The sequence below is a fragment of the Delphinapterus leucas genome, chromosome 4, assembly GCF_059928025.1.
Source record: "Delphinapterus leucas isolate spDelLeu-1000000601 "Yukka" chromosome 4, BTC_Dleu_Yukka2, whole genome shotgun sequence".
NCBI lineage: Eukaryota > Metazoa > Chordata > Mammalia > Artiodactyla > Monodontidae > Delphinapterus > Delphinapterus leucas.
Window position 1 is genome coordinate 70,188,693 of NC_143132.1, and position 13,782 is coordinate 70,202,474.

Here is a 13,782-nt window from a genome sequence, read left to right on the forward strand (position 1 = left end):
TCTCATCATATCATCATCTAGACATAGTCAGTGTTGAAATTTAGATATTTTTAAAATAATGTAGTTAATCATAGAGTATATAAAACTTAAGTCCTGTTTTCCTTTTACTGTCATATCAGATACATTTTCCCAGGTCATGAAAAGCTCTTAGGAGCATTAAGACTGATCTTTCTAAAACTTAAATCCAGTCATGTTACTCTCCTGCTTAAAATTCTCCCATCATTGGTCTTCGAAGGTAAAGTCTCTATTTTTTTTTAATTGAGATATAGTTGATTTACAATCTTGTGTTAGTTTCAGGTGTTCAGCATAGTGATTTGGGTTTTTTGCAGATTATATGCTACACACAAGGCTTCTGATTATCTGATCTCTGCATCCCTCTCCAGCGTTGTCTATTTCACTCTCTACTTCTTCTTTCCCTAGTACCCACTCCCCCCAACTCACATAACACACAGTTACTTGCTAATCCCCCTCTCCCCCTGCTTCACACTCTGTATCCTACCTATACCAGGTGGCCTTCAGCTTCCCAGGCTGCCCTGTGTAGTTTCTCAACTTGATCCTTTAGTCACAGTGCTCCTCCTGCCTGGATCATCCTTCCATTGGTGTATCCAGTGAAATCCTTTCCATTTCTCAGTACTCAGTTCAAGCATTGCCTCTTCCATTAAGCCTTTCCCATCCCTCCCTATCCCATCATAGAGCTGCCTGCTCCTTTTTTTCATCCTCCCCATAGTACCCCTCCTACCTAGAAGAATGCCCACTGTAGCTTAGATTTTTGGTGGGCAGGCAACCACATCTTATCCATCTTCATTTCTCCAGCACTTTGTAAATATTCAGCGCATAGTAGAAGCACAATAAATATTTGCTTAAGTACAAACAAATCAGTCATAACACTGTGTAATAAATGCTGTTCGGGGATGTGGAAAGGGTGCATATAGGAGACCAGAGGCAGGGCATTTTCTGGGTATGTGGTCCAAGATCGAGCTGACAGGAAATGTGTTCATTTTTATTGTGGCAGTAGCCTTCCTCCATACTTAATCTTCTTTTTTGAATCCTATTTGCATCTCTGTTCCCTGACATGGCACCAGCTATAGGAGCGCCCGTTTGCAACATTTGTTGCTTCCTCCTTTGCACACCTTTTCCTTTGTCTGCTGAGGCTACTGTGGCCCTGAGCGCCAGACAGGGCAGAATCCTCCCTGGGCAGCACAGCCCGCCACTCATCAGCCAGCCATCACTTCCCATGTCCCCCAAGGAGCAGCGCAGACAATTGCAGGTCACCCATAGTTGCCCTTGGCTGGGACCTCGTATCCCAACTCTAGCACAGGTAGCCAGGTTCTCAGAAGGAATCACTCTTGAATTATTATAAGTATTTATAGCCAACGCCATTATTTGAGACAGCTAACATACAGCTTAGCCAAACCCTATATTTCCCTCTACTTCCTCTCTCACTGCCTCTGCTTTCCTCAACTCCATCCCAGAGAGTCCTTCCCCAGAGATAACTTGGGCTTCTTTGCTCGTATAACAGGTCGGGCAAGAGGAGATGGAACATATCTCCCTGTGTGACACTTTGGACTCCTCAGATGTCCTTCATTCTGTAGAAGAGTTGAGAGTGGACCACGCCAAGATGGATGGTCCACGGAAGGGCCTTGTAGCAGAGATGTAAGCCTGTTTGCCACGCCTTGCAGCCAGCACCCTGCCAGCCAACAAGCTACAGAACAAAGACTAGAACAGGACAGTGGGGACAGTGGGAGGGGAAGTAAAAGGCACGTAATTGGATCAGTCACCATCTGGGTCCATCTGCCTGGGGAGCCTGTCTCTGGTGGTGGCACCAGGGGACATGTCACATGTCGTTGGAAAGCCTGTCTGTCCGGTGGCTTGTCAAACCTCAGCACCAAACACTCATTTCCTTAATAACTGGTTACAGATCCTGAATCTATAAATTTAGCTAAACTCTTCTTGACCTTTCTATATTTTTAGCCTAGGCTGCTTCTCTGGATGACAACTTCCATGGTTGATTACTTGTTCTGTGAGATACCTTCATGTCAAGTTAAAAGCAACTCTCTCTCTCGAGCTTGAAGACCCTGTCCTCTTAATGCTGGCTTCTAGTGTTGGTAACAAATTCATGTTTGGCCCTTGGCACAGGCCTTTGATTTGGGGATGGAGTGGGGGGAAAGAAGGTTGACATCTCAGCTTTAAGTTTTTCAGCCTCCAATTCTAATAATCCCCACCTGTTCTCATATAATGGCCCCCCACTGGTCACCTCATTCCCTTTTGGTTTTGTTTACCTGGGCTTTTCCTACCTCTATTCAGCCTATGTTGAAATACAGCAGCTAAGTGAGTTTATGACAGATACTCCAAGTGTGGGTTGTTTAAGACCATGCTGAAGCCTTTTGTTCCTACTACCTTTGGGGGCACTTCTTTTTTTTTTTTTTGCGGTACGCGGGCCTCTCACTGTTGTGGCCTCTCCCGTTGCGGAGCACAGGCTCTGGACGCGCAGGCTCAGCGGCCATGGCTCACGGGCGCAGCCGCTCCGCGGAAGGTGGGATCCTCCCGGACCGGGGCATGAGCCCGTGTCCCCTGCATCGGGAGGCGGACTCTCAACCACTGCGCCACCAGGGAAGCCCTGGGGGCACTTCTTGATCTTTGTGACTTTAACCTTAGGGCTGATGTTTTCAAAGACGGCTAAAGTAAAGCCTTTCCTTTTCCTACAACCGTGGCTGTAGTAGACAGTCGTTTTGTGTGGCTAGTTGGGATTACTCTCCCATATTTGTTTTCCATTTGCCCACCGTGACCTTGGTCTCCAGTCTTACTGTTTATCCACATGGTTTCTGCCAGTTTGCATAATGAAATGATAAGCTGCGTGCTCTTTCTTCTACAGCACTTATAAAAATGTTAAGATTGACCCCATCTTTTAGCATCCTTATTGTTAATACTTCCATCCATGGGGGCAGTGGGGGAAACCCACCACTGTAGAGCATTTTAAATTTTTCAAGGGGTTGTACACCTATTGTCTCTGACTTTTCCTTAAAAATCTGTAGAAAGGAGAGACCCAACTTGAAAATGGAGAAAAACTGAAGCATGGAACAATTTTATCTGTCTCCCTTAAAATCATCCAGGGACTGGCAGATCTAGGATTAGAATCCTTTACCCTTAGCTCTTTCGAGAGTAACATATTAATCCCTTTAACTTGCTTCTTTTCTTTCTTTTTTTTTTTAAATTTATTTATTTTATTTATTTATTTTTGGGTACATTGGGTCTTTGTTGCGGCACACGGGCTTTCTCTAGTTGTGGCGAGCCGGGGCTACTCTTCATTGCTGTGCGCGGGCTTCTCATTACGGTGGCTTCTCTTGTTGTGAAGCACAGGTCCTAGAGCGCACGGGCTTCAGTAGTCGTGGCGTGTAGGCTCACTAGTTGTGGCTCACAGGCTCTAGAGCGCAGGCTCAGTAGTTGTGGCATGTGGGCTTAGTTGCTCCGCAGCATGTGGCATCTTCCCGGCCCAGGGCTCAAACCCGTGTCCCCTGCATTGCCAGGCGGATTCTTAACCACTGCGCCACCAGGGAAGTGCCCCTTTAACTTGTTTCTTCGTCCTGCAGCACCTTAATTAAAAGAGATGAAAGGGATTAATAAATGAAAGAAAGCCCTTGGTAAATAACCTTAGCAAAGATGTTTTTAGAAAAGGCTAAGTCTGTTCACCTCTTCTTGTCTACATCTCATTGGCCTCTTCAAAGAAAATCGTAGCTGATATAACAAACATGATTTTACTGAACAAATTCTCCTATCACTGCCCTCCCCTTGTCAATTCACATTTGGTGGTCCTACGAGTGAGGATTTTCTTTCCTCACTGCTTGTTTGGTGTAGAATTGTGACGATTAGCTTTACCTCTGGAGCTCTTACCCAGAGATCAATCACTTTGACGGTGTTCATTATGTTCAGGAAATTGGCGGCCCCTGACACCAGGTACATCCTAATTGCCTGAGAAGGTGGCGGCTCTGGGCTCCCTGCTGCAGGAAGATGGGAGTCTCTGGCCTCCTGGTGCTTCACTGAAGTTCAGTGAGGACAGCCTTGGTTACTAATCCACCAAGTTGGCTGTGGCTGGGCTGGGGGGACACAAGGACTTCCAGACCACTTTCCCACGTTCACTTCTCTAAGGCTGTTCATTCTTCTCTTTTCAGAGTCTGGAAGGAGGCTCGTACCGGGGGAGCTTGAAAGACCCCACAGGCTGCCTGAATGAGGGCATGACCCCACCCACACCTCCTAGAAACCTGGAAGAAGAACAGAAAGCCAAGGCCCTGAGAGGCAGGATGTAAGTGCTTCCCCAAACCCCAGCCTGGTGCACGTGTGTGCAATGGACAAGGGACGGGGTCCTGTGCAGTTTGGGGAGAATTAAGGATTCCCCACACTGTGTTTCCATTGGCGCCATTCGTTCTAAGTAAAGGTGACTGGTCTATACAGTGTGACCTTGATCAACAACGAGCTATTTGGCACTGACTTTAAGGATTTTCAGCTGAAATATTTTCTGTAAGATAAGGGCTATTACTGACGGTGTGGTTATAACCAAGTCTGTTAGAAATTTAAAACATGCTGATAAAAAACAAAACAACAAAGGTCAGGGAACTATGGGACCATTACTGTGGCCCCATATCAAAGACTCCATGTTAGAAAGTCTGATGGAGTTTCATCTGAGGAAACGTTTCCCCACATGTAGGAAAGTAACGTATAGGAAAAGGGAGCTGTTGAGCTACCATGCTGGGTTCTAGCTCCACCCCTTCTCCAGCGGTTTTATTTATTTAAAAAAAATTTTTTATAGAGTAATATTTGTTTTTTGGGGGGGTTTTTTTAGCCCAATTTTTTTAAATTGAGATACAGTTGATGTACAATATTATGTAAGTTACAGGTGTACAACATAGTGATTCACAAACTTTAAACGTTATACTTCACTTATAGTTATAAAATATTGGCTATATTTCCCTGTGCTATACAATATATCCTTGCTTATTTATTTTACACATAATAGTTTGTACTTCTTAATCCCCTACTACTATCTTGCCCCTCCCCCTTCCCTCTCCCCACTGGTAACCACTAGTTTGTTCTCTATATCTGTGAGTCTGTTTCCTTTTTGTTATATTCACTAGTTTTTTTTATTTTTTAGGTTCCACATACAAGTGATATCATACAGTATTTGTCTTTCTCTGTCTGACTTATTTCACTGTGGGCTGAGTTCCAAGAGAGCCTCTTTACTTTTAGAATGGTTAGGGGTAAATACAATTCACATTGGCAGTCCATTTCACAAGAACCCATATGTTTTGCAAGGTTTGAGTTATCCACCGTGATGTGAAGTCAATCTTCTGTTACTTGATTTGATCAAGAAGATGGCAACACCATTACTGCGGAACTGCAGTCCCTCGGTTTTGTTGTTTAGGGTTTCACTCTGTGTTGCACGCAGAGCTGCTGGTGAGTCTTGCACATAGCTTGATGTGTGAGAGATGGTAAGCACAGTGAGAATGGGATAGGCAGGCGGAAAAGGTCCCGCCCTGTTGCTAATTAGCCTGCCCTTCTGCCTCGAACTAGTCACTCCTTTAGCCTGGTCATAGACATGAAGATTAGCAAAAATAAAGGAGGCCAGGTCCTTCTGTTGCCTGCAGATAGACGAAGTGACCATTTATAACTGTTACCAAGGAAACATCATAGCTAGGGCCTGGCCCCAGAGCAGGGCTGTCACCTCCTAATGGAAATGAGCAAGTGTCATGTAAGTGCTCTGGTTCCATATTTACCCCCTTAACTTTATGGGTGCTCAGGGGAACCCCAGGAATAGAATAGGGGTAAAGAAATACCATCCCCAAAGGGAAGTTTCTTAGGACTTATACAAAGCTGCTTCTCCTTAGCTTTTCAGTTTTTACATAGATGAGGCAGGGTTGGAGCTGATGTTCTAGTCCTGTCAAGCCAAAGCAAAACTTAGGAAGGTGAAAGCTTATATTAGGGAGGTAACCTTTAAGGTGACAGGTGTTCCTTGGCAAAGCTTATCTCTACTCTTGTAAAAGGGCCTTTGAACAGTCATTTAAGTCATTGTCTTGCTTCCAGACATGATATTGTCTAATTTTGCTCCAACAGGCAAAGGCTTGTTGCTTCTTTTACCCAATTCATTCATTTCTTCCCCCTCTTCTCACTCTCTCACCCTCCTCCACATATTTTCACATCCTGCAGTGTCCCAAAATTCCAGGCATTAGAATGAGTCATTCCTTTTACTGTATATTGTCCTTATTCTGCTATACTTTATGGTCACGATGAAAGAGAGGATGTGAAGCTGGAGGCTGGGGGGGATAGAGAATTGAGACTCAATCCAGTAAGCCCGCAAAAGGTTTAATGAGAGCTCCATGGAGAGAAGATGTAAACAGACAGTTATTTGTCCAGGAGAAGAAAAAGACCAAGAATGGACTTAATTGTCTTCAAGTTTTAGCCACTCATTTATTCAGCAAATGTTTGTTGAGCACCTGTTATGTACCAAGTGCTTGGCGTACAGCAGTGAATAAAACAAACAATAACAACAAAAGAAAAGTCCATGCTCTCGTGACACGTTTACATTCTAATGGGAGAAATCATACAGTAAACAAAATTTAAAATAAATCATGTAGTATGTTAGAAGCTGGGAGAAAAGAAAAAATAGTAAGGGAGATCGGGAGTATGGATGAGGCCATGTTGCGGCTTTAAATGGTTCTGACCAAAGCGGTCTGCTCAAAGACCAGAAGCAGGTAAGGAACTAGCCTTTAGCCATGGAGGAAACGTATTCTCGACACAGGCAACAGCCAGTGCAAAGGCTGTAAGAGATTTTTCTGTGGAAGACCAGCCATTCCCTACCATTGTGAAGGACAGACGTCAGAAGTAGGTCTGACCTGTAGCTGGAAGAAATTTAGTTGGACCAAAGAATAACATTTACTTTGTAAATAACCTTTACTCATAAGAACTGAACATGAAAAAAATTGCTTTATTGTCAGTTCAGTTTATTTGACAATTGATTGTGTACTGCCTTGAGATGCATGTAGCATAAATCTTTTATGTACCTTTTCAGAATGTCTTTTAATGTGTCATTATCTCTCCAAGTGTTTTTCATCAGCTCTTCAAGGGAGGAGATGCTAGGTCCACTGGCAGCACCTAGTCTAATCCTCTTCCCTAGAGGCTGGAAAGCCCAGGACACCCTTCAATGTCAGCAGGTAGCTTAGCATAGAAATACCACCCAGAGGCAGAGAGCTGGACTTCATCTCCAGAAGGCCCTTCAGGCCCCAAATTCCCACCCTAACTTTCCTGTGGTTTTTCTTCTACCACCTTCTTCCAAGTGGTAACTCGGACCATGCTAAAGATACATTTAAATGCTTTTATTTGGCGTTGCCAGTTCCTTCCTGTGGCCTGAAACACATAATTGTGTGTATCAGAGAGAGGGAGCTGGTTGGAAGTGCTGGGCATGCTGATAAAGAAGCCTGTGTTCCCCATCGCCCTGAGGCTCTAGGCCCGGGGATTCGGTGGCTTCTCTGTGCTGTATGGACAAGAATTTCAGAGGAATTGCTTCCTGGGTTCAGAACGGCTACTACCCTTCGGCTGGGGCCCCTCTTTGACATCCTAGAACTTGATCCCTTCTGCCACTCGGGTCAAAAATGCAGTTGTATGGCTCCAGGCTAAACTCTTTCAAACTTAGGTAATACAAATCAGACTCCATTAAGCTGCATACACCTACCCTGCCCCTGTGCACAGCCATATGTGTTTTATGTCCAGCTCTTTACTGTCTGGACAGGAAGAAAGAAGTGTTTGGGTTTGACGCCTCAGGGACTCCAGAGAGCCAGTCTGAGTCGTTTAACCAGGCAGCGGGCGACAGTGAAAGAGCAGAGTCTTTGGACTCTTGTACAACTGGGTTCAAATCCCAGCTCTGCTTCTCACATTATCATCTTGGGCGATACTCCCTCAGTATTTCCATCTACATAAACCAGGGCTTATAGTACTTACCTTCTCATAAGCTTGAGAAAAGCCAGCTGAAGCAACTGGCACAAAAGCAAATGTTCTAAGAGGAAGAAATCATTAACAAGAAAGAAACCAAGAAAGTAAATGTCCTCATAGTGATTAAATCCCACATCGGGTGGGGATGGGGATGTGGCCACACTGAAAGGGGTGATTAGGGAATCTTTCTGGCCTGGACAGGGGATTTTTGCAGGCCAGTTACCATGGATGCCTCTCTAAATAATTGTAGCTTCTGTATCTCAAACACTTCACTTGATGACTGTGTCTCTGAGGCCCAAAGGTTGCTTATCAGACAAATGTCTTTCTCTTCTTGTTAAGCAAAGAACAGAGCTGACACGAAGGAGGAAAAGCCTCATGCTGATCCCTTGGCTTCGAAGCTTTCATAACTCAGCTTTGCCCAAGTGACTGTTATTCCTTCTGCCTTGTGTCTGTACAACTATTCAGTTGTAGGTGAGGGAGGAGGAAGAATAAGGAATAGGAAGACAGATGCTGGGTTGTGAGCATTGTTCTTCTGGCTGTTGCTGCCATCTGGGAAAACCTTCTCAGCCCCGCTGCCCTCAGCTCCTGAGCAGCGGGGGCCTCTCGTCCAGAGGGCACCAGCCAGCACCTCCCCCAGGGTGCCCAGCGTGGGTTTGGGTGGTCTTGTCACAGAGACGCCAAAGTAACTTTCCTGTGAACTTCAGTGTGAAGATTTCTTGCTTCACAGTGAAGAGGAACCCTCACTGTTCTTAATCTCCTGCTCAGGTTTGTCCTGAATGAACTGGTACAGACAGAGAAAGACTATGTGAAGGATCTGGGGATTGTGGTAGAGGTGAGTACATGGCTCAGGGCGGGTCTGTGGTCACCCAGCCAGTGGCATATTGGACCCTACCTGGGCCCTGTGGTGTTTTGTTTTGTTTTGTTTATTTATTTATTTATTTTTATTTACTTTTTGGCTGCATTGGGTCTTCGTTGCTGCGCGCGGGCTTTCTCTAGTTGCGGCGAGCGGGGGTTGCTCTTCGTTGCAGTGCGCGGGCTTCTCATTGCGGTGGCTTCTCTTGTTGTAGAGCACGGGCTCTAGGCGTGCGGGCTTCAGTAGTTGTGGCTTGTGGGCTCGGTAGTTGTGGCTTGTGGGCTCCAGAGCACAGGCTCAGTAGTTGTGGCACACGGGCTTAGTTGCTCCGCGGCATGTGGGATCTTCCTGGACCAGGGATCGAACCCATGTCCCCTGCATTGGCAGGAGGATTCTTAACCACTGTGCCACCAGGGAAGTCCTGGCCCCATGGTGATTTAACTTGACAGTATGTATTTTACTCTCCCTGGGTATTTGTAGAGATGAAACTAAAAATGGTAGTAGATCAAATAGAATATGTAGGTAAGTTTTTTTCTTTTCCCCTTGAAATATTATAAGAGATTTAGAGGAGGGTAGGGCCCCAAATGTTGTAGCCTCTTAGTTAGACCTGAATCCATTTCACCTTGTTTTAGGTGACCAAGTTATTGTCTCCAGAGCTTTTCATTGGTATCTAACCAATATATATATTAGTTATAAATATATATATATATAACCGTAAGTATAAGAATATACAGACATATATTCTTCACAGTTATGAGCCACCATGGGCACTAAGCAAGTCAAGCAGGTCACTCTTAGTGAAACGTTGGGGCTTCTGTGTTTCCCTAGTTTGCTACCAAGAGGACAAAGAAAAAACCACCAATAAGGCGAGAATGGCAGGTCCACAGTTAAAAGTCAACTTGATAGTAAATAAAACAGCTCTCTCCATAGGGGTTTACTTTAGGGGGATTTAGACACTTGGAGGAAAAAGTCTAAGAAACTAAATGGATAATTTAGATGCCTTAGAGCCCTGCTGTTAATCATCTTAAACGACAGGATGTGAAGTCTAAAAAGTGAATGCCTGATATCTGAATCACCTGCTGGTTCCTTACATTGGATCTGTAAGCCCCCATCCTATGCAGTCTGCTGATTTAGGGGTTTGTATTTACCTGTCCTGAACCTTGGATACACAGACTAACCTGGCAGATAGAAGACTTGAATTCTAACTTGGGGAAAGTTATCCTCTGTTCCAAGGTGGGATGGGGGCAGCTAGAGTTGTAGCAGCCTCCATAAGCAGTCCAGCCTGGAAGTGGAAGGCTTGGGAATCTGCAGACTGAGGTCCAGGGAAGTCAGACATCAGTGGTGTGACTTAGACAAATCACATAATTCCCCATGCACTGGCTTTCTCATCTTTCGATGGGGATAAATGCTGGTACAACCTCAGAACCTGATTTTAAAACTGAGATAAGATTATATATGATAGCACTTTACAGAATCGAAAGTATTCACCTATTAAGACTTATTTCTAGGTCAAACACATGTAGTTTTCAGCCTTTAAAGACGTAATTAATTGGATTGGGAGATGGGAGAAGAACAGGCAACCTTCTTCTTCGTCCTGCTTTCTTGCGGGGGCTGGAGACGAAGAAAGGGACCCAGAACTTCACAGAAGTTTTGTCTGTCCCTCTGCACAAGGGTGAAGTCCTGGTTGAGTGCGGAGAAACCACAGAAGCCCTTGGCCGCCTCCTCACACGCAGCGGGGGCTTCCACGGGGCTGCAGGGTGGGGCTCGGCCCAGAAAGCCTCCTCGTGAAAATGCTTTACTCACCGTTGCCTCCGCCCCGCAGGGCTTCATGAAGAGGATAGAAGAAAAGGGTGTCCCTGAGGACATGCGAGGAAAGGATAAAATCGTGTTTGGAAATATTCACCAGATTTATGATTGGCATAAGGAGTAAGTGCTACGTTGCCCTGACGATCAGGGGGTCTTGGAACCCAGGACTCTCCTGTCCTCCCGCTGTGTCTGACCTTAGGGGTGGGGTTTGGGGAGAGTCTTGTGTCATTCATCTCACCACTGAGAAATGATACAGTTCTGAAGAATGTGCCCTCCTTCTCTTCTCTCCATCCTTTTATAGTGTTTTCCTGGGTGAACTGGAAAAATGTATCCAGGAGCAAGACAGACTGGCACAGCTCTTTATTAAATATGTGAGTGTTGCCCTGCGGCCCCTCCGCTCCCCCTCCCACCATGCACATTTGCATGCATTTTACTGTCCCTTCCCTCCTCTGCTCTCCCTTCTCATCCCTCTCTGAGCTGTTGGGGTTTTTTCTCTCTTTCCTGGCAGTTTGGAAGATGGGCTCTTGCCCACTGTGTTTTTCTCCTCTGTCCTTGATATTTAGCCTCCTTGGTGCGGCCCCAGAGCATGGGCCACATCTTTGTCCTTTGTCTCTCCGCCCGTAGACCAGCTTAGCACTCTGAGATGGGGCGCGAGGCACAGCTGCCTGAGCGCCTTTCCCTCTGCCTTTGCAGGAGCGGAAGCTGCACATCTACGTGTGGTACTGCCAGAATAAGCCACGCTCCGAGTACATCGTCGCTGAGTACGACGCCTACTTTGAGGTAAGCTGCTCGGACTTGGCTGAACCACGGTGTGGGCAAGACGCCCAGGCCGGGACCGCCCCATTCACAAACACCAGCCGTCATCCATCCGTGCGTGGCCCCCTCACGGCACTGTCCATCCCTCAGGACAGGGAGGGCTGCCTCAACAGAGCCGTTAGCTTCTTGGCTAAGTTCTCGTCAGCTCCTCTCCGCTTTTAGAGCCCCCACTGGCAGAACGACTCTGTAACGCAGAGCCCGCTGCAGAAGCTCCAGTCCGCCTTCCGTGACCCCGGAGCCCACTGCACCCACGCTCTTCCTCACCGGGCCCTGGAGGCTGCTTGCTGAGGACCCTCAACAAGGGGCTCACAGCACCTTGTACGTAGCCTCTGCTCCCGTTCCCCGAGGCCCGGCAAGCACCTCAAAGTGTTTGTGCTGCCCCAACCTGGAGGTGTTTATTTTGCTGGAGGAGAGGCAACACCATCACCTGGAAAGAGCCCTTGCCTGAGTGTTTGCAGATCTGAGTTGAGGGCCCAGCCCGTAGGCTTGTGGTGTCCCAGGGGAAGCCCTTCATTTCTGACTTGGCCGTGGAGTGGGAGAGAGAACAGAACACCCATGCCAGCTTGTCCCTGGGACTGGGTGTGACAGAGCTTGATAGGTAAGAAGGTGATGGTGAGATGTGCTTTGTCGTTAATAACAAAATGAGCTATTGTGTAGGCAATTCTACCCATTGCGTGGTTTGAAGATTCTAAACCTTTATTGGCAAACACGAAGACCTGCCATCCTTGCCTTTGAACCCCTATCCAGAGCACCCCTTTGGTTCCTTTTCCCCTGATGTAGCTCCCTTGTGTTCCAGGAGGTGAAACAGGAGATAAATGAAAGGCTGACACTTAGCGACTTCCTTATCAAGCCCATTCAGAGAATAACGAAGTATCAGCTTCTCCTCAAGGTAAGAGGCTGTGAGCCCCGCCCAGGGCCGGCGCAGGGTCTTCCTCAGGCTCCGAGCTAGGGAGCAGGTCAGCTCGAGGTTCTGTCTCCACCACACTTGCCCTGTGAACTAGTTGGGGGCATGTGTGGGTTTTTACCTTTTACCGGCTGGTTGTTTGTGTCAGCTTTGCCCCTGAATAAATTGCATGCCTGTTGTTCCTTCCTTAAGGTTGGTGGTTATTTGATTTTCTTTTTTCCAGATCACTTTGTTGCCATCACTGACTGACTTGGTACCTTTAAAAACTAAAAAATAATAGCATAAAATCAGAATAGAATACACAGAGAAAGAAAAGGAAAGGCAAAGCCCTAGGAACCTTAGATGAGTAAAACCTAAAAGTTGATCATTTTTTTACTTTTTAAAATCATTTAGTTTGACTTGTCTTACAGAAATATGAAGCAAATGAGAGATTTGACAGTCCTTTGTCCCTTTCCTCCTTGTCATCATTCCCCTTTTGTCCCTATTCACACACTTTCTCTCCCCTTCACCCCTCCCGCCCTTTTCCCATAGCTCTGAATCTTTGAATATCCCGGGGGTTTTCTCTGTGTGATTACATCCACCGTGACTCACAGCTTCATATCTCAGCTACTACAAAGCATTGCCGTCTCTGCGGGGAAGGAAAGTCTCCTGGGTGTCATCTTGGTTTTTACGATGCTACGTTTTTTATAGGGCTCTATTTTCCTAACTGGTTTCACTCTCCCTGCTTCCCCCACTCGCTAGGACTTCCTGAGATACAGCGAGAAGGCTGGTTTGGAGTGTTCTGATATCGAGGTGAGTTTTCTGCTTGTAATGCTGGTGGCTCTTATGGGACAGTTATTGGATGTCTGGCCCTAAAGGGGAAAGATTGGCTCTGGAGGATGGAGAGTCCAGGCTGGCTCCTCTCAGACAGCAAAGAGCCCCTTGCAAACAGCTGCCCAGCAGGATGTGTAGTGGCGAGTATTAAGGAGCACACTGAACGTTTTTTGAGAATCCAGTCCAGGGCCAGACCAGAGCTTAGCCCCGCTCATGTTCTCCTCATAGCTCCCAGTGACATGTGGTGCGAAAGGGTGGTATTTTAACCCTCTAACATCCTGCAGAGATTGGGTGTTTCATCGTGCAGCTTTATCCATGAATCCAGGTACTATTTGAGGCTGACATATAAATTATTCCGTTTTCACCCCCTCCCCCGTCCCCGAGGATTACTCCCTAAGTGAAGTCCTCAGAGACAATGTCACCATGGGGATTATTTTAAGCCAGGGAGGTTACAGACCATTCTGACAGGCTATTTTAGGTTAAAACCTCTAGTATTTCACAAACAAGGCTAAGCTGTTGCTTTGGCAGCCAGGGAGCAACAAAGAGAAAAAGAAAATGCAAGAAGGAAAGCAAATGGATAAACAGAAGTGGGAAGGTTAGGAAAAGGATGGGCTGG

The 13,782-nt window shown here is 46.3% G+C and overlaps 1 protein-coding gene across 4 annotated transcripts in view; it reads left to right on the forward strand.

Annotated features, from left to right (window-relative positions):
• LOC111171693 (kalirin) overlaps positions 1–13,782 on the forward strand; it is a 114,364-nt gene that overhangs the window by 49,972 nt on the left and 50,610 nt on the right. For all 4 annotated transcript variants that reach the window (XM_022567528.3, XM_022567539.3, XM_022567547.3 and 1 more), the window contains 7 exons: positions 4,167–4,297; positions 8,740–8,806; positions 10,650–10,753; positions 10,935–11,004; positions 11,327–11,413; positions 12,246–12,338; positions 13,095–13,145. In XM_022567528.3, coding sequence (XP_022423236.1) covers positions 4,167–4,297; positions 8,740–8,806; positions 10,650–10,753; positions 10,935–11,004; positions 11,327–11,413; positions 12,246–12,338; positions 13,095–13,145 — 603 coding nt within the window. The remainder of the gene's footprint in view (positions 1–4,166; positions 4,298–8,739; positions 8,807–10,649; positions 10,754–10,934; positions 11,005–11,326; positions 11,414–12,245; positions 12,339–13,094; positions 13,146–13,782) is intronic.